Source organism: Hemicordylus capensis, chromosome 2, assembly GCF_027244095.1.
Source record: "Hemicordylus capensis ecotype Gifberg chromosome 2, rHemCap1.1.pri, whole genome shotgun sequence".
In the NCBI taxonomy this organism is placed as follows: domain Eukaryota; kingdom Metazoa; phylum Chordata; class Lepidosauria; order Squamata; family Cordylidae; genus Hemicordylus; species Hemicordylus capensis.
In genome coordinates, this window is record NC_069658.1 from 155,684,755 (window position 1) to 155,705,936 (window position 21,182).

The 21,182-nt window shown below is 42.9% G+C and overlaps 1 protein-coding gene across 10 annotated transcripts in view; it reads right to left on the reverse strand.

The window, feature by feature from the left end:
* CASP2 (caspase 2) overlaps positions 1 to 19,319 on the reverse strand; it is a 33,830-nt gene extending 14,511 nt beyond the window's left edge. For 3 of the 10 annotated variants that reach the window (XR_008317177.1, XR_008317176.1, XM_053300432.1), the window contains exons 1-4: positions 19,100 to 19,319; positions 10,350 to 10,500; positions 8,631 to 8,792; positions 5,658 to 5,739 (exon numbers count right to left, since the gene is read on the reverse strand). Coding sequence is in view for 7 of the 10 variants with exons in the window: in XM_053300432.1 (XP_053156407.1) it covers positions 5,658 to 5,739; positions 8,631 to 8,792; positions 10,350 to 10,499 (394 nt within the window). In the remaining 3 variants the exon portion in view is untranslated. Of the gene's footprint in view, positions 1 to 5,657; positions 5,740 to 8,630; positions 8,793 to 10,349; positions 10,501 to 10,672; positions 10,832 to 17,911; positions 17,995 to 18,702; positions 18,946 to 19,099 lie in introns of those variants that run through there. The other 7 variants (XM_053300428.1, XM_053300429.1, XM_053300430.1 and 4 more) reach the window with 7 other exon arrangements.
* Positions 19,320 to 21,182: the final 1,863 nt, after the last annotated feature.

Consider the following 21,182-nt stretch of genomic DNA (forward strand, 5'->3'; position numbering starts at 1 on the left):
ATTACAAGTTTATGTGCTAAGTTATACATAATTCACTTTCTGTGCTTAAAGTAGCACAGTAGTTTTAGATCTAATAATAAGAGTAGCAATGCTTTCTAAAATGCTTTCAATGCTTTCTAAAATTTAATTTTTTTTCCAGGAGGATGGGACAGAACCATCCACCCTTTCCTCTATGGCTTCAAAATTTCCAGAAATTTAAATCTTTGGATGACGCAGTGATTTTATCACGGACCCCAATTGGCCTCAAGAGAGCCCTTAATGCTTTGGTGTCCTACTGTGATTCACAGGCGATCACCATAAATTATGAGAAGACCAAGGTGATGGCGTTTGCCCACAAACCTAAGAAGCAGTGTTGGATGCTGAATGGACACAGACTTGGACAGGTATCACAGTTTAAGTATTTGGGTATATAGTCTTCCAAACCAAAACTAGGAGGAATGCGCACAAGGAATATATAATACAAAATGCCTCGAGGGCAGCAGCAGCTATTAACTCCTTTCATAGGAGGCAAGGTGCACAGTTTGTTCCGGCTGCCCTTAAACTTTTTTCGGCCAAAGTCCGGCCTTTACTCCTTTACGGAGTGCAGCTAGGTATCTATTCCAACCTTGCCAGGCTGGAGGCAAGCCAATCAAAGTTCTTGAGAAGTGTGCTCCAACTACCCCGGGGTGTCCCCAATGCATTTCTACGATTGGAAGTAGGCTGGATTTGGGTGGAGGCAAGTGTTTGGCTGGTAATATCTGAATATTGGCTGAAGCTGATTTTTCAGCCAGTAGGACTAGCACCCCTAGTGTTGAGTAATACATATAAGTCTAGGTGGAAATATTATGTGGAGAAGGGGTTGAGTTACTATGGCTTCTCCAGCGATGCTTTGGTTGTCTTGGGCTATGGGAGAGCAAGATCATGTCTGCGCCAACACATTATGGATATGGAGAAACAGATGGACAGAAGCCAGATAGGAGCTGACACCTATTTAGGTAATCAAACATCACTGTCTGGCCCAGCAAGATACCTTAATAAAATATTAGTACCTAGTTTCCAGAGGGCTCTGACACTGGCCTGGTGTAATGCCTTAGAAACAGCTGTCCAGGAGGGGAGATACTGCAAGATCCCCTATAAGGAGCGTGTCTGCCCTTGTGGTTCTGGGGAAGTGGAGCCTACGGCCCATGTTATCTTGAACTGTCAGTTTTATCAAACTTTGCGGGAGAGATATACAAGTCCTTTTTTAACAGCATACCCCAGTTATTCTGAACAGTTCTACCTGGAATTACTTTTGACAGACCATTGGGATGTAGTATCTTGTAACGTGGTGAAGTATTGTTTTTTTGGCTAATAAGACTAGGATAAAAAATGTTGAGAAATGAGATATGGGGTTGGATTGATTTAAATTTTAGATTATTACAATGCATGGAGCCCTCTGTTTTATGTAATGGATGGACTTGGGTGTTATGGTTCTGTTTTATGTTTCAACAGTTTATTATTTTATTTGACCAAGATCGTTTTTATGTAAAGCTCACTTTTATGTAAAGCCTTTGTACTTTGTGTTTTGCTGGTCGAATGACTGTAACAATAAAGATTTGATTTGAAATCTTTGTCTTGGAGGTGTCCAAGACAAACGGTGTTTCCACTGGGGTGGGGTGCGGGCAGGTAGGTTGATGTATGACACTATGCCATTCATTGTTCCAAAGAAACGTTGTGCTTGAACATCTTTGCATCCTTGTATACTCCTGCACCAAATGAGGCTGGGTCTAATGAAACTGAATCACTTTACCCCAATTTGCCCCCTCCCCCCCGCTTAGGCAAGTAGCAACTGCACCAGAACACACCCTAATTTAAGGGACTTTTAAAAAAAATTACAATAGGTAATGAATAATTAAGTTTAAGATTAGAGCACAGATCTGGAGCCCCTGGGATTACAAAGGTTCCTGAGAATATAAAACCTCAAGTGAAGGAGAAGAAAATAATAAATAGAGGAATGCCTTCAATTATTTAGGTCAATTGTGTTATATATGTTTGAATACACAAGATAAAACTACCACAATTTAATGTCATAATTAGACTGTTTGACAATTGCTTTATGTTCCTTTGGTTAACATTGTGGTGAAAATGCCATAATGAAAAGCCCTGCACAATACTTTTATTAACTCTTAAAATGCATACTGTTGTACTAACAAAGCAAGTATTTGCTTGCAGATGGTGCATGCATGCACACCCCTCCCCCCTTTTCTCCACTAATATTCCTCATTCTTGTTCATTTAGCAAGACATTACGTCTCTATAGCTAGCTCAAATCTGGGCACCATGTTCTATGCCAACTGCAAAATAAGGCAACTAATGGCAGCCAATTATAACTTTGTGATTATTTCTGAATTACAGCTATTGCTAACTGACATGGATGGCAAAAACGCCCAATGAATAATTTATTTGGTTACCAGTTAATAATAAAACAGTCTGCAATTAAAAAGCTCAGCAGGATACAGCTGAATCCAGGAAATTTGTCCATAAAATTTGGATATAGAAACTAAAGGTAAAGTGTGCTGTGGAGTTGGTGTCGACTCCTGGCAACCACAAAGCCCTGTGGTTGTCTTTGGAACTAGGTTAGGTTTTATAGCATAGTTTAATAACAGTTCTGCAATGAGATGGCAAGGATTGTAGAGAGATAGACAATTTCTGTATTCTTAGGAGTCACTACTCTCCAGACAGTAGTCCAGAGGCAGCAAGTATTTTTGGCTACGTAACCCTCATGGATAGTCAGTAAGACCCTTCTCATGACCAAAAACAGGTTCGTCGGGGTGGTGGGGGGAGGCAAGCACCTATCTCTCTTCCCCCAGTTGATCCGAGACTGCAGCCGCCACTACAGCTTGTGCACCCAACATGACCAGCAAACGAGTGATCCCAGGACGGTGAGGGGGAGCGGGGAAACCAGGCTGCATCCTCCGGTGTCCCACCGCAAGGAGCGCAGTGCACTGTAGGAGCTGTGTGCTAGGGTGTGCACGGAACTGGCTGGTCCGGTTTGGTTCGAGTCTGGACCGGGCCAGTTCGGTCTGGCACCCCCTCAAACCCGGGGGGGGGGGTCTGCGAACAATTTTTAAAAAATAAATACATAATTTTTTTTAAAAAACATATCTACTTCGGGGGAGTTGTTGGAGGCGGCAGGTCCATGGAGGTCCCCCCTCCACCTCCCTTTATGCTGCCACCAGCCATTCAGCCGGCTCTTCGGCCCATTCGAGCCTTCCCCCTCCGGCGTGGTGGCCATTTTGAAGGCTGCCGCACCTGTGCAATTGGCCTCTGTCTGACACAAATGGCTGCTGCGCTGGAGGGGGAAGGCCCAAACAGACTGAAGAACCAGCAGAACAGCTGGTGGCGGTATAAAAGGAGGCTGGCGGGGGAGAGGGAACCTCCGTGGACCACCACCACTACCACCGCCGCCTCCAACATCTCCCCCGAAGGGGGCAAGAAGAAAAAAGTTGTATTTATTATTTTATTTTATTTTTTAAAAAAAATCCACGAACCCCTGAACAGTCAGGGTGTGTGTGCGTGTTTTGGTCTGGGGATGGATCGGTTCGACCCCGAACACGTTCAATGTCAAACCTGTTTGCACATCCCTACTCTGTGCTGTCTGACTGCTCCTTTTCTCAGACTCTATAGAAACTATGGCTGCCGGAAGTCTGGGAGGAGCTGCTGGCAGCCCGAGCTTCCACACGACCTGTCCGTGAGGCACATTTGAAACCTGGGCTACCTGGGGGAGGAGTGTTGGGATTGGGAACAATCCTGGCACTTCTCATGACCAGCCCTACCTGGGCTACAGCTCTCATACCTGGGTTGGGCTGGTCATGAGAACGACTTCAGGTTCTGTTCTTTTCTTTTTTTAAGTTGGTGTCACCCAATACAAAGAATTCCTCTTATGGAGATCTGAACCTCCAGAGTGTTTCCTTCAAAGGAGCAGATACTGGGCAAGAGGCCTTGACATATTAGAACCACGATGAGATAGCAATACAGCAACATTTAGAGGAAAAACAACAGCCTCTCACTACGATTTATTATTTCCTTTCCAAATAGCTATCATTTGGAGCAATATACACAAAGAAAGATGCAACATTTAATGTTCAGAATTTCTTACGCACAGGCTTTGAAAACAAATTGATTTTCCTTATGAATGAAATTGTGCACAAGCTTCTTACTAGGGATGTTTGGAGGTCCTGCATTTGGCGGTGGGAGGCTTACCTTTAAGGAGCAGGGAGGGTGCCCTTACCCACCCACTGCACTTCCCCCGCTGGTGCTGTCGCCAAAACTACTGACGCGGGGCTGCTGCAAGGAGTTACGCAGCAGCCCTGCACCAGCAGTTTTGGTGACAGCGCTGGCGGGGGAGGTAAGGGCACTCTCCCTGCTCCTTCAAAGGTAACCCCACCCTGCTGCCGAACCATCCAAACACTGACATCCCTACTTCCTACCACATGTTCATTAAAATTTGGTAGGGCTCTTAGAAGCCAAACAACAATGCTTCATGGGCTCAAACAGAACAATAGTCATTGTTGCCAATCCCTGATGTAACAAATTCAATTTGAAATCTTTTGTCTGAGATTTCTTCAAACATAGATTAGGCTAAAACATCGATTATATAGATCTCTGAGCCTAGAACAGCCAATTCAACCACTTCCTTGGTTGAACTGGCTGTTCTAGGCTCAGAGATCTATATAATCTATGTTTGAAGAAGAAACTAACATAGGCAGAGAGAAGAGAGGAGGTGGGAGTATATAGGTATATATTAAAGTTCATTCAGACACTGCAGTACTTGCTCATGGTTCTCCCTACCATTTCCAAGTATATGGCTTATATGAGTCATATTATACCTGCCCTAATTGTCTCTGAGCCCACACGAAATATAATATTGGAACATACCATTACTGGCTAGCAGCAATTTCTGTGAATGTGTAGATGGGCAAATTGCCTTTAAAATTGTTATTATTATTGGTGGTCAGTAGCTATTAGCTTCTGACTCATATAAGCCATATACTTGGGAATGGTAGAGACAACCATGAGCAAGGACTGCAATGTCTGGATATATATATCCTATATCCTCCCACCTCCTCAATTCTCTCTGCCTATTTCAAACACCATTTTATTGCAAAACACACACACACACACTTGAAGCTGCTAGATGTTTGGAAAGAAGGGACAACTAGAGTAGAAAAACTACAAGAACTGCATCAATACTAAAGATATATAAAATCAAAGATGTATTTCAAACAAAAACAGCTCTTTAGCAGTGAATAAATTCTAGCATTGTCCAAGAAGTAGGGTACAGTTCACACACACTTCCATTTTGCTAGGGTCACTAGGAGGGAAAATGGACCACCAAATGATGGCCAGAGCAAAAGCAGAAGGGGGTATATTTCAAAATATTGCTCTTAGAGGCTAAAGTTTTTCAGGCTTGCTCCTTGCCTAGAGGTAAATAGTTTCCCCTAAAACCTTGTGCAGAAACAGCTGATCTTTTAAAACAAACAAATAAACAAACACACCCACAGGCAAAACTGGAGGACAGACATGTTTTCCTACCCTACAGTAGAAAAACAAGCTTTTGCGCATTAACAATGTATCAGGTTATTTCTAGGAAGTTTTAGCCACCACAACTGAAAGAGTCAAATTCCATTGTAAGCTTACCTTCATGCAAACGCAGCCTTTTTTGAGAGATTCCTGATTCAGGCAGAGGAAGTGACAGACTTTCCTCATAGTGTTGAATCAGCTGCAAGAGAACAAATAGATTCATGAAACCATCAACCACCACCTCTTCCATTAAGTGTCACTGAGAATCTCAAAATGGAACCAGACTCAGAGATGGCAAGAAAGGGAAATAAACTTCATCTGCAAGGTGGGCTATGCATGTCATGCAGCTAAAATCAGAGAATGTCATGAGCAGAAAGTACAGAAAAGGGCTAAAAAGATATGTGCTGATATTTATTGCAGTTGGAATCCAATATAATTCTCAGAGCCTTGCCTGGAGTATTAATTCACAGCCAAGTATGCACTAGTATGTGCAAATCCTGTTTGTTTTTCCCCCTGTAGTTAACATAAAATTCCACTTCTCAAGTTCTTCACACTCCAGCATCACACTGAAAAACTGAGTAAGGGATAGGGTTACTGAGAGAGGGCCTGGCTCGATTCTCAGGGAATGCCATTGAGTTCAGTGGGGCAAAATAAATAGGCTGCAATCTGGAACAGTTGAAGAGGTAGGGACAAAAATCTGACACTCACTGGGATAACTAGGGGCAGGTTTAACTCTCATTCACTGCCATTTACTCATGTTGGGAAATAAAGCACTGCACTTGGAGATACAATAAATGTCACAGGGGAGACATGGTTTACCAACTGCCCCATCTGTAGGTGAACTAGCAGACCCTGACAGGACTCCAGAAAAGTGGAATGTGCTTCTGTGAATTGCATTGCAGTCCCATCATCACAACATATACTCTCTCACTCACACCTCTTCCATTATAACCACAGCCATTTTGCTGGGTTTAATCCAGTACTACTACTTATACAATTTTCAACTTCACCATGAATTCTAGCTCTGCAAAGTATGGTGAATGACATTTTTAAAGTACACAGTCCATCCTTTCAAGCAACAAACAAACAAAACAAAACATCACAAGACCCAAACTTCACAATTTTGGTTCTCTCTTCTCAATTCAAAACTGAGGGTGTCAGTAACAGAAACAGAACTGTACCCTGACTGGATGCATACAGGGGATGACAGAAAGGAAGAAAATGCTGTATATTGCATACCTTCCCCATCCAAAACAAAAGGTCAAGTAATGCAAGAGCTCAACAATAATGAAGAAAAATCAAAGTGAAAGCTCAGTTTATTTTTTTCTGGTTTCACACTCATGGAGCCTTGCGGGAGAGCGTAGATCTTTTCTGTCCTGTGTTTTCAAGTGGAGATGTTTCAGTTTACTTCCACAAGGCTTGATATTAAGGCTTTTACCTATTCTGTGAGTTCAGGGAACAAACCTCACCTATTCTTATCTCTGTAGAAGTGCTCAGTTGGGATGGACTTGCGGGGGTGGGAAGATGGGGTACAACAACAAACAAACACCACTAGTTCTCAAAATGAAAATGAAACAATTGAAAGGTAACGGAAGGCATGTGAGTTCTAATGTAAAAAAGGAAAAAAAAACCTGTTTTAAAACTGCACCTCCCCCCCACAATTCCGTGAAATAAACCATAGCCACAGCTGCTAGATTTGCAGCCAGGATAAAGATTTATAGTAAATGCACGTTAATTTACCTGATTTGTAAGTTTATCTTCCCTGGTGCTCAATTTTCTGCTAGCAGAAAATGAAGTACAAATTAAATGCAAAATTGTTGCTTACCTCTTATTTATCAAGCCATACATGTTTTCAAATTTATTGTAGCCACCAGAGTCTTACATTTTGATGGATTTGTTTACTAATTTTATATAATTGGTTATTAATTTTACCAATATTGAAATCTCTAATTTCTTGGTACTTCTCTCCAGACATGTGGTATAACTGGAGGCTTTCCCCCTTTGAATTTCACCAGAGTCTCCAAGCAGAGCTTGGTGGATTCCAGGGTAGTTATCCTGGGCTCAAGAAAAGAGATCACTGACACCCTAACACATATAAGGACTCTGCATTTGCTGGAACCAGTTGCACCAAACAATGGATTCCATTAACTCTCTCAGTGAATGTCAGCTCTAACATCTGTGGCTGCATTTCTCAGCTTTCTTGCTTTTGTTTATCTTTTTTATGGTGGTTGTTTTGATGCCTCATGGTTTTTGCTGTTTAATTGGTTTTAAATGTGATTTTAATGAAATTTTATTGTACAGTATTTTAACTTTTGTAAACCGCCTTGAGATGCACTATGAAACACGGTATAAAAATTGAACACTAAATAAAATAAAAAAGTAGTCTTGCTTCTGTTCTGGGGCAATTCTGACCCAACTTGGCTTGGTAAATCTAGTGCAGGTTCCCACTGGAGTAAAATTCAATAGCATCCCTATGTAAATTTGTTCACTTCCTACGTTCTAAAAGGTGATAACAAAAACATAATAGCACTTACAATAGCAATAGCACTTACATTTATATACCACTCTATAGCTGGAAGCTCTCTAAGCGGTTTACAATGATTTAGCATATTGCCCCCCAACATTCTGGGTCCTCATTTTACCGACCTCGGAAGGATGGAAGGCTGAGTCAACCTTGAGCCCCTGGTCAGGATCGAACTTGTAACCTTCTGGTTACAGGGCAGCAGTTTTACCACTGCGCCACCAGGGGCTCTTTTAAGACATAAGGCTTAATCAAGTATCAAGTATTTGATCAGTATCAAAGTCAGTGCAACAAGTAATTCAGGAAGATTGAGCTGGAGGTTTGTCATTCTTTTTTTTTCTTCATTGGCCTCCCCATTTCACTTTAATTTTCTTTTAGTGTTTTCTGTATGTGAGAAAAGTAGCTTAAGAGCAATCCAAAATGTAGGGAGGGCCATGGGACAGTACCATTTTTTGAAATGCACAAAAAGCCACACACATTCTGAGATGGTACAGTCTGATGAGAGGACAGTATACTATCACTAATCCAGATGTGCTCAACATTTTAAGTTTTTCTTTGCATTTCCTTACCCTTGTAGTCCCACTGCTCTGGATGGTGCTCAGGAGCATTTCCTCCAAGTGCTTCTGCTTAGTTTCTCGTAAAGCTTCACAAAAAGTTGAGAAGGCTTTTGGCCCCCTCTTAGGTAGTATATTCAAGAATTCTATGTTTTGGCTAAAATTCCCAGCCTTGGCCTGAATACAAAGATGAAAAAGTATTAAATTATTGAAGCAAAATCTGAAGAATCCTGAAACACAACATGATCACCTCTACTATGCTGTCTGACCCTAATTCACAACCAAGACCTACAAATTTATAATTTGTTTTGCTTTCCCTGTAATTTACTAGATATTCCTCATCTCCCATCTAGCTATAGGCACCATACCCCTATACAGAAGTCTCCCAAGAGAATGCACAGGAAATATTAAATATTTATAGTTCTATAGGAAGGACAGACCACGCCTCCAAACTGCATTATCATGATTAGATTTGTGTAAGAAAACAATTATACTACTTCAACATATATTCATATGCATGCAGCTTTTGCCATACCAAGGGGGTGACAATGTAAATATAAACCTGCCTTATAATACTACTACCATGAATATGTATATACTGCTCTTCAACCAAAGTTCTCAAAGCGGTTCAACATAGAAAAATACATACATAAATAAGGTGGTCTCCAAAGGGCTCACAATCTAAAACGTAACATAAGGTTGACACCAGAAACAGCCACTAGAGGGATGCTGTGCTGGGGTTAGATAGGGTCAGTTGCTCTCCCCCTGCTAAATATAAGAGAACCGCCACTTTAAAAGGTGTCTCTTTGCTCAGTTAGCAAGGGTCTGCTAATACATGTTCTGTATAGAACATTTTGCTTCTTTTAAAAATAGATTTAGAAATAATCTATTTAGTTTGTTCTTGGAATAGCGTCTCACAGCTTGGTAGCAAGAATAATTATTACTGTCTCTAGCCTTCTACATTATTACAATTAATCAGTTATGTTTGCGTCATCCAACAGCACAGCAGGACTCCTCCAATATGAGAAGAAAATCATAGAATGAGAATAGCTTAATATCAACCCAATTACTCAACCTTCCATCTCCTACTTTTCAGCCCAGACTTGCTAATCAATCAACAAAAGCTACACGTCTGCCTTTTAAATTATTATTTTTAAAAAATGATTTGCCTGAGTCATTTGAAGCACACTGATGGCCTGAAAGAGACACAAACCAACTATCTTCCCTAACAAATTGCTTCCCTTTCTGGTTACTTGGAGACAATTCTTCCTTGCCACAGGCAACTAGGTGACTGGCTAGTTATAAGTCTGCTTTAGCAACTGAAATTATGGTTTTCTCTCTTTATACCACTAAATGTCACTGTAGGCTACTGGTCTCATTTGAAATGCAGGGATATTCTGTAGTAAACATGTAAACAGTGCAAGGAAGATGAACACTTGGATAAATAAAAATTACTACCAGTTACGCACAGCAGGGAAGCAACCTGCCTAGAGAGCAGGAGGCTGTTGGTTCGAATCGCCACAGGTGAGCTTCCCAGAATATGGAAAACTCCTAAATCGGGCAGCAGCAATATAGGACTGTGCTGAAAGACATCATCTCATACTGCGCAGGAGAAGACAATGGTACACCACTCCTGTATTCTGCCAATAAAACCACATGGCTCTGTGGTTGCCAGGAGTCAACACTGACTCAATGGCACAATCTAACCTAAAGAAGAAGAAAAACTGAATGTACCTGTATAGTCTCCACCATCTCCTCAGTGATAACATCCTTCTCTATGAGGTGTTCCAGCAGTTCCTTCAGCACTAGCTGCTTTGCTAGTGACACACGATTCTTTTTCAGGGCTTCTTGGTGACATTTCTGCATACCACATGCACCTAGCATCCTAGAAGTAAAGGAGGAAACAATCCTCAGGACAAGGATGCTTTTTTAAAAGGCAGAGGAGATACAGCACAGGCAAAATCTCAACATTTCATTTAGCTCATCATTTCTATTCAGGCTACAGTTTGAAGCACTCTTAAAGAGAAGTAACTTCCATTGAAATCAATGGCACTTACTTCCAAGCAAAATGTTTAGGATCTGGATTCTTGTAGTTGAAACATGGATTCTTGTGCTAAAAGCATCTCCATTAGACTACCAGAACTGGTCTTCGCATTATCCATTTCAAGAGTGAAATTAGAGGTCCATTAAGAATTCTCAGGAACAGAACATTTTGCCTAACCAGAAGAAATGTGTATTAGGAAATCCTGAATGTAAAAAATATCTAGCTTTGAGATAGTTTGATTATTCCATAATACAGAACCTTCATTACAGATCATATAACTTTCTTCTAGCATTTCTCAATGTTTCACGTTGAAAGCTCACTGCACATTCTTTCCTCTCCCTAATTGTAGCTTTGCACCACTCATATCTAGCAAAGACCACAGAAGTTTCTGTAGGAGGAGGAAAACAAGAGCATTCCTGTGAACCACACCAATAACTATTCCCAATGGGAGCTAGAAATGCCACAAGTTGGGTTTTTTTTTGTTTTTTTTAAAGGGAGGGGATGATATCACTTACATTTCCCTGCTTGTAAGCTTCCTCCAACTATCTAATTGGTCAAAGTCAGAGAGACTGTAAAGTCATAGAACTTTCAGCTGACCTTGCATGATTATTCTTATGTTCTAAGCCTGTCTTCCAATACTGAAAGGCACAGCAATCCTCCTTCGCCACTTGTAAATAAATCATAGGTATGAATTATAGTACTGTAGTATAGCAGAAATGGCAATAGTTGACAGACTATCCTATTCTTTGAATACAGTATTTTGGTTTATTGATCTTGATATCCCGTTTTGCCCTTATACAAACCTATGGTGCAACCATCTATGTATGTACTGTATATAGTGTATACAGTTGGTTGCTACATCTCAAAAATGGAATCGTATGCAACAAAAAAGATGCAACAAAAAGCAAATAAAAATTGTAGGGCTTGTACCACCTCCCACAAGAGGAACACATTTGGGGCTTTTTAATTTAGAAAAAAGGCGACATGGGGGGAACATGATAGAAGAGAAAATGGAGAGAGAGCATTTTCCCTCTCTGTCCCATAATGAAAGAAGCCAGAGTTTGCCAATCAGATTCATTGGATAGAGATTCTGGACAGAAAAAAGGAAGTACACAGCTCAGTGAGCACACTATTTACGGAATATGCTAACACAAGAGACGGTGAAGGCATCTAGCCTAGATGGCTTTAAAAGATTATATAAACTAATGGAGGACAATCTATCAATGGCTTCTGGTCATAAAGACTAGGTCTATGCCACATAATCTGCACCTTCATGTCAGTACCATGCAGAAGAGGCCACATTTGTGTGCAGTACTGCATTATTTCATTGTGCGTGTGTGTGTGTGGGGGGGGGCTCTTTTACAGGAAGCTGAGCCCCATACAATCCCAGCAATGGCTGGCACAGCACAGCACGTGACAGGAGGTGGGTACAGGGAGCACTGGGAAGGGTAGTTCCTGCAAGTGCTTTCCCCACAGTTAGTCATAGCGCTTGGAGGTACTCCTCCCAGTGCTCCCCACACACTCCTCCCATCATGCACCACTCCAGCTGTCATAGTATGGTCCCATAAAACAGCCCCCCACATGCCCCAGGAGCAAGCAGTACTACATGGAGAAGGCTGAATTGCAAGTGGCGGCCTCCACACAGTACTGGGGCAAATGTGCAGATTATTTGGCTTCAGCACTACCAAAGCACAAGCCTAATTGGCTGTATGCTATCTCCAGGTTCAGAGGCCGTATGTTTCAGAATACTAGTTGCTGGGAAGCAACAGCGGGAGAAGACTGTTGGGGGCAATATGCTAAATCATTGTAAACCGCTTAGAGAGCTCTGGCTATAAAGAGGTATATAAATGTAAGTGCTATTGCTATTGCTATTACTTGTCCCACTTCTGGGTTTCCCAAAGGTATCTGACTGGGCACTGTGGGAGACAGGAAAACTGGATTAGATGGACTTTTTGGTCTGATCAAGCAGGGTCCTACTTATGTTCTTATGGTGGCAAAGTATTCATTTTTGGCATTGAGGTTACATATTTTACAAGAGGTCATCAAGATTTCTATTTGACTATAGCCTAAAGACACCTTAAGTGGCACAGCGGGGAAATGCTTGACTAACAAGCAGAAGGTTGCCGGTTCTAATCCCCGCTGGTATATTTCCCAGACTATGGGAAACACCTATATCAGGCAGCAGTGATATAGAAAGATGCTAAAAGGCATAATCTCATATTGCGCAGGAGGAGGCAATGGTAACCACCTCCTGTATTCTACCAAAGACAACCACAAGGCTCTGTGGTCGCCAGGAGTAGAAATCAATTTGACGGCACACTTTACCTTACCTTTATAGCCTAAAGAAGTTGAGGAAACTGCTTAACATGTGATTTAGAAATTTCTTTGCATTCAACAGCTGGCTGAAGTAGGGACTGGAGATTGTAGTTCTTATTAGCTTAGGCCGAGCAGGCAGGCTTTAGAGCGGGTCATTCCACACTCAACCACTGTATGATTCCGAACCATCTTGCGTGTAAATACTCTAGTGCTCCTAAAGGTAGACTTTTTGCTGCTTTCATGGATTTAAAAGCTGTGTTCGATCTATTTCCTAGGGAATGATTGTGGTCTAAGCTGGGCAATCCTCAATGGACAAAAGATTGTTGTTCCTGATTATGCAGCTCCATGTCAATTCTTCTAGCCAAGTCAGATATGCTCCCAATGGGGCTCTAACTGATTCAATCCCTGCCACTTGTGGGGTCAGGCAGGGTTGTGTTCCGGCTCCTTCATGTTTTAATCCTTTTATCAATGATTTAGTGCAGTGTTTAGAAATGGTGGATTCACATGCCCCGCAACTGGCCAACATTTGTGTGCCAGTGTTGCTATATGCAGATGATGCGTTGCTATTGTCCCAGACCCGTCTTGGTCTCCTTAGATTGCTGGGAGTCTTTGCCTGTTATTGTAATGACAATAACTCATATATTAACTATGAGAAATCTAAGGTCCTGATATTCACTAAAACTAGGAAACTTTTCAAGTGGGTGGTAAATAAGGAAAATATCGAGCAGGTTTATAAATTTAAATATCTTGGTATACATTTCCAATATAATCTTAACTGGAAATCTCAAAGATTGTATTCTCTCTCTATTGCTCGTAAAACTCTCAATGCTCTTTTGCGATTCTATTACTCCAAAGGAGGCCAGTATATACCTATGGCTCTCCAAGTTTTTCGAGTAAAGATTGTAGCTCAATTACTTTATGGAGTCCCACTTTGGATTCAGGGAGTAACATCAGAGATGGAAAGGGTTCAATCAATATTCCTTAGGGCTATCTTTGGGGTACCCACATGTGTACCTTATTCAGCATTATGTTTGGAATCTGGATCCCTTACTATTTTCTTTAAAGCATGGGAGCTCACTTTTATCAGATGGATTAAACTTTCCTTGGATATTAGGGAGCCCTCCTATTTTTTGTTTCTATGAAGGGACTCCTTTCCTAGCACTTGGCTGTCATATGTCAACAATAAAATATTGCAAATGGGTCTATCTCCTTCTGAAACTCTACTCATGGGAAATGAGAGGGCGAAGGTTATACTTATCCAACGTCTCCACGACACTGAGCACAAGAATCTTGTTTCTAGAGGAAATAGGACCTGCTCTACTCTATTTTTGGTATCATGCCCCCTTTGGGGAATAGATGTACTAAATATTTAGCTTCCCTACACTTTTTAAAGTTTAGGGTAGCATTCACTAGGGCCCATATGAATGTGTTGCCCTTAGCCCCTTTGGAAAAAAGATTCTATAAGGGATTGTCAGATTTTGGCCTATGCCCTTGTGGTGCAGGCCTCCCTGAAACAGTTTCGCATGTGCTGCTATATTGCTTTCTTTATGTTGATACTAGGAAAGAGCTCATATTCCCTTTGTTAGAGCAATTTCCAGAAAGAGCTGACTCCTTTTATTTGAATTTCTGTCTTGAGGATCAAAATAATGAGGTTACCACGGTGGTGGTGAAATTCTTTTATGTTGCTATTAGACTAATATCTTGTTTAAGGTCTAATCCATAGGAGCTATTGCTTTGTCCTGTTTATTATGTATTATATTATTGTTCGCATATTGTGTTTTTAATCCTGTTTTTATCTTTGTATGTTCTCTGTATGGCCTATGGCTGTAATAAATTGATTGACTGAACTCGGGCCTGCTGAGCTGACAGCCTCCACACAGAAATCTCTACACGATCTATTCATAAGCATCATTCACATCTCTGATGATGCTTGCAAATAGTAGCCTTAACAGCTACAAAAGGGTTATTTTCTTACAGAAAAGTAAAGCTGTCATTCTTGAAAGTGTATTGTTTTATTTTAGCAAGCTCTAATGATCAAAAATTTAGGCTCTCAACAGGGGTGAAGAAATGTAGGCTCAGTATATCATCTAGACAAAATATTTTACTCATCAGATAGTTCCTCAAGCTATATTGGTACATTACTCATAAGGACTTTTTTCATTCCTCAGACATCATTTTTCACTTGTCACAGACTAGTAGATTTCCTCAGCCCTGGCTATCTACTCTTTGTCATCCTCCAAGTTCACTGTTGCACACTCTACACCAGTATTTACCAATGGATATTGGCAAGGCACACTTTTCTTATCTAAATTAAATCTGAAGGCATATTTCATTCTTGTGTCCAAGAAGGCTTACTTTCAAAATGTGCAACTACACACATTCAAAAGAGTCCACCTTTTAAGTTTCTGCATGAATCAGAGTTGGGGGTCTGCCTTCTCTGAGAAAAGGTAACTCTGTGACATCTTTGCATTAGGAATAATTGAATGATCCAATCACTCTCAATGGAGAAACAGAATAGAATTACCCACATCTACAGCAGAGGCTACAGAGAAATAAGTCACACTTGTGCTCACAGGATACTATTTCCCACAGCATATTAGTGTGCCAAATAGTTTGGAAACTACAGCTCTAGAGCTATCCCATCTGCACTGAATGACCCAGAGCTTCTGTGGCCAGCTAGAACGTCCTCTACCGTATTCTACACATTCAATTTCCTGAGCTTCTTCCACGGATGCATACTAACAACTACATATGTACACTGTAGCTTGCACAAAACACTTGGGGAAGTGTTTTAAAAGGAAAATCCTAAACACATACTGGACAGTTTTTCTTCTTGAGACAACTGTCTTGACAGGCCTCAACACTGAGCCAAAACTAACATGATGCAGGTCAAAGGAGATAAATCCTGCATTTAAGTAAGAACAATACAAGAAAATGGTTAGGATGGGGAAGATTTGGCTTGGTAGAAGTACATGGAAAAGGATCTAGGTGTCTTAGTGGACCACAGGTTGACCATGAGTCTACAGTGTGATACCACAGCTGAAAAAAGCTAATGCAATCTTGGGCTGCATTTAGAGAGGCAGAGTGTCTGTGTAAATTATAAGTAATAGCTCTATTCTGTGCTGGTCAGACCTCACTTGGAATACTGTGTTCAGTTCTGGGCACTGGCTGGCACATTGTGCAACATTATGCACACAGTGGAACATACTATTTGCATAGCTGTGCCGGTGCAAAAATTGCACAGAGTTGCACAGCAGTGAAGCCAGCATCACTGATACGCAACTCTGTTCACAGTTTTCACTCTTGCACAAACATTATGTTCCACCACTTATGCAATGTTACACATTATGTCAGTCACAGCATTTTAAGGACACTGGTAAAGTGGGACAGATTCAGAAAAGGGGAACAAAGACAATGAGGTGTCTGGAAACCAAGTTCTATGAGGAACTGTTGAAGGAGCAGGGTATGTTTAGTCTGGAGAAAAGACAAACAAGGAGGTGTAATACAAGAGCCATCTTCAAATTCCTGATGGGCTACCGCATAAAAAAGGAACAGACTTGTTCTCTGCTGCTCCCAAGGGCAGGACTAGAACCAATGGATTGAAATTATAAAAAACAGATTCAGGCTAGATATTAGGAGAAATTTTCTAACTGCAAGAGCTGTTCACCAGTGAAACAATTTGTCTTGGCTTTCCTTCCCTAAAGCGTTTGAAACAGAGGTTAGATAGCCTTTTGTCAAGAATGTTCTAGCAGTTTCCTGCACTCTCTGTGTTTATGTGCGTGCACACACATGTGTGCGTATCCGTGTGAGTGTGCAGTGGTGGTCTAGAAGACTTCTAAGCAGTATTCTCTCTAATTTGTTTCATCTGTGTGTGGAATGAGTTTTGTTTTGGGCGGCAGTATCAAGGCAGTGTGTGTGCACATGCATTCAGAGTGGGACCTTTCTGATTCAACCTGAGTGGGATCTAAAATTAATTGAGCGGACATAAAAAACCGTGTGAGTGCGCATGCACGTCTTAGAGGGAACACTGCCTCCAAGGTCCTTTCTAACTCTCAAAACTCTATGAAACAATTGCAGCTGTTGTTACGACAGTAACCCATAATGCAGGCCTGCACAACATAAGGCCCGGGGGCCGGATTCGGCCCGCAGGGACTATTTTACTGGCCCCCAGGTATCCTGCAGCAACACAGGAGCTGGATACTGCCTAAAAGCACCATCCTGTGCATGCTCTCTCAGTAATATGCTCCATGGTGTACCCAGTGAGGCTTACTCCCATGTAAGCATGCCTAGCATTGCAGCCTGAAAGCAACAACAATTTAGGGAGAGGAGAGGACTTGGCATTTGTTTGGGGCTGGAATGCACTCTAGGGGCCCCACTGATTGAGCAGGGACAAGACCTATTCTCTGGCCACTATCCTTGGATAAAACTATGGGTCCATTGACAGGGGAAATAGAGCCACAAGTAGCTAATAATATTTAATTATAATGTGCAAAAAATGTGACCGCGGCCCCTGCACACCAAGTTGTGGATGGTTCTGGCCCACCAGGGCATTTGAGTTGTGCAGCCCTGCCATAATGGGATAAAGATGCTCTTTGGCATGGATTTTATTGTCATCAACTGACATTAAAAAATAGTCTGGCCTGCTCATGTACCTAACAACTGCCTGATGTACACAAATCAGCAAATAAAGTATCCCATAGCTATATATAAATATCACTTGACACTGCCTGCAGATCAAGTTAATTTAAAAAGCATAGCCATTGAGAACTTGGCAATACCACCCCCATCACACACGAGAACATGTGGGGAGATTGCTAGCACCTCCAGATGTAGTACTTTCAGTTCTAGATTCCCTTAGACAGAGACATAAAATAAACTACAGAACATCCAAAAACTACATACCGAAATGGTACCCAATTTTTCTTAACATCCTTACCCTTTTTGTGGCAATGTTAATTCTCTACTTCAACCATTCTGAGTTTCTATTTTGGGATATTTTCTCTCTCCATCTATGGAAAACTGAGATAAAAGCTAATTTATGAGGAAAGGAAAAGTCAGCTAATTTAGGAAACAATATTCTGTAATTTCCTTTGTATACTTCACTCTAAACAAGCACAGTAATAATCTTCTAATGAGCATTATTTCCCCTAAATATATCCACACATCTGCAATGAAGTTTGCTTGCAAAATTATTTAAGAGTTCAATGGTAGTTGCTCTCATTGAGCAATGCATTACATACACATAGTGTACCAGAGCTGGTGCAGGACCCTGGGTAAAAGTTGTATGTGGTAGAATTTACATGGATTATCCCGAGTTCAAATTATGGTATGTTTATATGCAGATCACACAAGCACACCATTGAATCACAGCCCACATTCATGGTGCTTCTGCACCAAGCTATGCTGGATCTGCGATTTTTACTGTACAGGCTGTGGATTCAGGTAGGAGATTCAATCTGATGGTAAATTAGAGAGGGGAAAGGAGGCCTCTTTGTAAATTAATTTGTGTACATCCAATGTTTACCTTTTTTCCAGGTATAACATTATGGCAAAGATACTACCCTTCGAATCAGGATATCCCTGGTTCGACTCTTGCCCCTGTCATAAAACTTACTTGGTGGCCTTACGAGAGCAACTTTCGCTCCTCTGCGTGACACACCCCACCTCTCTTTGCAGTACAATGCAAGAGTACAATGCAACAAGTACAGTACAAGAGTACCTACCTACCTTACAGGGTTATTGCTTAGGTCGCAACATAAAATAATGCATGCTGTAAAGTGCGTTAAAGGACGAGGGAACGCGCTATATAAATGCGACGTATTTCATACGGGACCTGCAGTTTGCTTTGGTACAGTGTCGTGTCAGGAGGAGGAAATAAAACGGGGCCCCGCGGGGGAGAATTCAACAAAGACATGCAAGCATGCAAGCGCCCGACAGGAGGCCCGGCTGCGGCTCCCGGGCCTAGCGCGGGTTGCTGGTGTGGACCTCCCTCCCACCCTCCCCGAGCAAGCGGCCGTGTTGCGGTGCCTGCCGAGCCTCGCTCGCCCTCCAGCTCGGCTGCTTCCCCCGCACCTCTCCCTGCCGAGGCGAGCTCGGAAGGGGGAGCCACTTCTGCTCAACTCACGCAGTCACATCGGCCGCGTCGGGCACTTCCTGGTGCCGGTCTTCTTTATAGACTAGGGTGGTAGGCCCCGAGGGCGCGAGCGCACTTTTCCCGCCTAAATCTGCTCTCTCTTCTCCCAACGGCCTCCGGAATGTTACGTGAGTTGGGTGTGTGTGTATATATGTTTTTTTTAAAAAGAGAAAAAGGGGAGGCGACCTTTCCCGATCACGTGAGAGCAGCTGGGGGGGGGCAGTTAGACATTGGAGCATGCTCAGTATGGTCAAATGAAACTCCTTTTTTGCTCTCAACCGTTACCGCGCTCAAATTTTCATTCCTTCATAAAATATCGGAGAAAGGACATCCAAGTTCTGCAGAAAAGCATCAGATGTTGTTGTTGTTGTTGTTGTGTGTGGCATTAAAATAACTCTGAAACATAAAAACGGAATGACTGCAACAGCGTATCCAAAGGACAAATGTGAAGTGCTGTGAAACGCCTGGAGAGTTAGCAAGAAGTGAGCATGCTCAGTCTTTCCAGTTGAAGCCAGTGCCCTTACCCTGAAGGTAAATCTACCAGAAAATCTTACACTTTGTCTTGCATGGCGATATTTTGAATGCTGGCAAGAAGAGGGCATGCTCAGCAGTCTCTCCATTTGTTGCCAGTGCCTTAGTTTTTAGAGAAACCTGTCAGAAGCTCTTACCCTTTATTTTGCATGGCACAATATTGAGTTGCTCCTTGGTTTTATTGAGTTAAAATATAACAAGACATTTTAACTTCTCATTTAAATATTGGAATCCTACATTACATTACATTATTCAAGTAATATTGTATAACTTCCCGAACCTACACAAAGCATTTGTGTGCTAGGACTTTGCTGCTCTCCTTGCCTCACGCCCCAGCTCCTGCTTTATTGTTCAGTGTCAGCCACCCACTCTCACCTGCTCCCTCCCTGCTGCTCTCTGGGTCACTCCCTCCTACTCGCTAACTCAGTCGCCCCCTCCTCTTCACTCACTCGCCCCTCCCCGCCACTCGCTTGCTCACCCCTCCCTGCCACTTGCTCGCTCACTCCCTGCTCGCTCAGTCACCCCCTCCCCACTGCTCACTCACGCACACTCCCTCCCCACCGCTTGCTTATTCCCTGCTCGCTTGCTCATTCCCTGCTCACTTGCCCCATCTCCACCACTCACTCGCCCACTCTTCCCCTCCCTCCTGCTGCTTACTCACTCACTGATTGCTCACTTGCTTGCCCCTCCCTACCGCTTGATCACTTGCCCCCTCTCTGACACGCTCGCTCACTCCCTGCTCGTTCCTTCACTTGCCCCTCCCTGCCGCTTGCTCACTTGCCCCTCCCTGCCACTCGCTTGCTCACCCCCCTGCCACTTGCTCACTCACTCCCTGCTCGCACAGTCTCCCCCTCCCCACTGCTCACTCACTCACAACTCCTCCCCAACGCTTGCTCATTCCCTGCTCACTTGCCCCATCTCCACCACTCACTTGCCCACTCTTCCCTTCCCTGCCGCTCACTCACTCACTGATTGCTCACTTGCTTGCCCCTCCCTACCGCTCGATCAGTTGCCCCCTCTCTGACATGCTCGCTCACTCCCTGCTCGTTCGTTCATTTGCCCCTCCCTGCCGCTTGCTCACTCACCCCTCCCCACCACTTACTTGCTCACCCTTCCCTGCCAATTGCTTTCTCACTCCCTGCTCACTCGCTTAGTCTCCCCCTTCCTATTGCTCGCTCGCTCACATTCCCTCCCCATCGCTTGCTCATTCCCTGCTCGCTCACTCACTTGCCCCCTCCCCACCGCTTGCTTGCTCACTTGCTCTCTTCCTGCCGCTCACTCACCCACTCTTCCCCTCCCTGCCACTCACTCACTCACCCCTTCCCCGCTGCTCCATCACTTGCCCCCTTTCTGACACACTTGCTCACTCCCTGTGCGTTTGTTCATTCGTCCTCTCCCTGCTGCTCACTCACTCACTCGCCCCTCGCCACTTGCTTGCTTACTCACCCTGTCCCTGCTGCTTGCTTCCTCACTCGCTCAGTTTCCCCTCCCCACTGCTCGCTTGCTCACACCCCCTCCCCACCGCTTGCTCATTCCCTGGCAC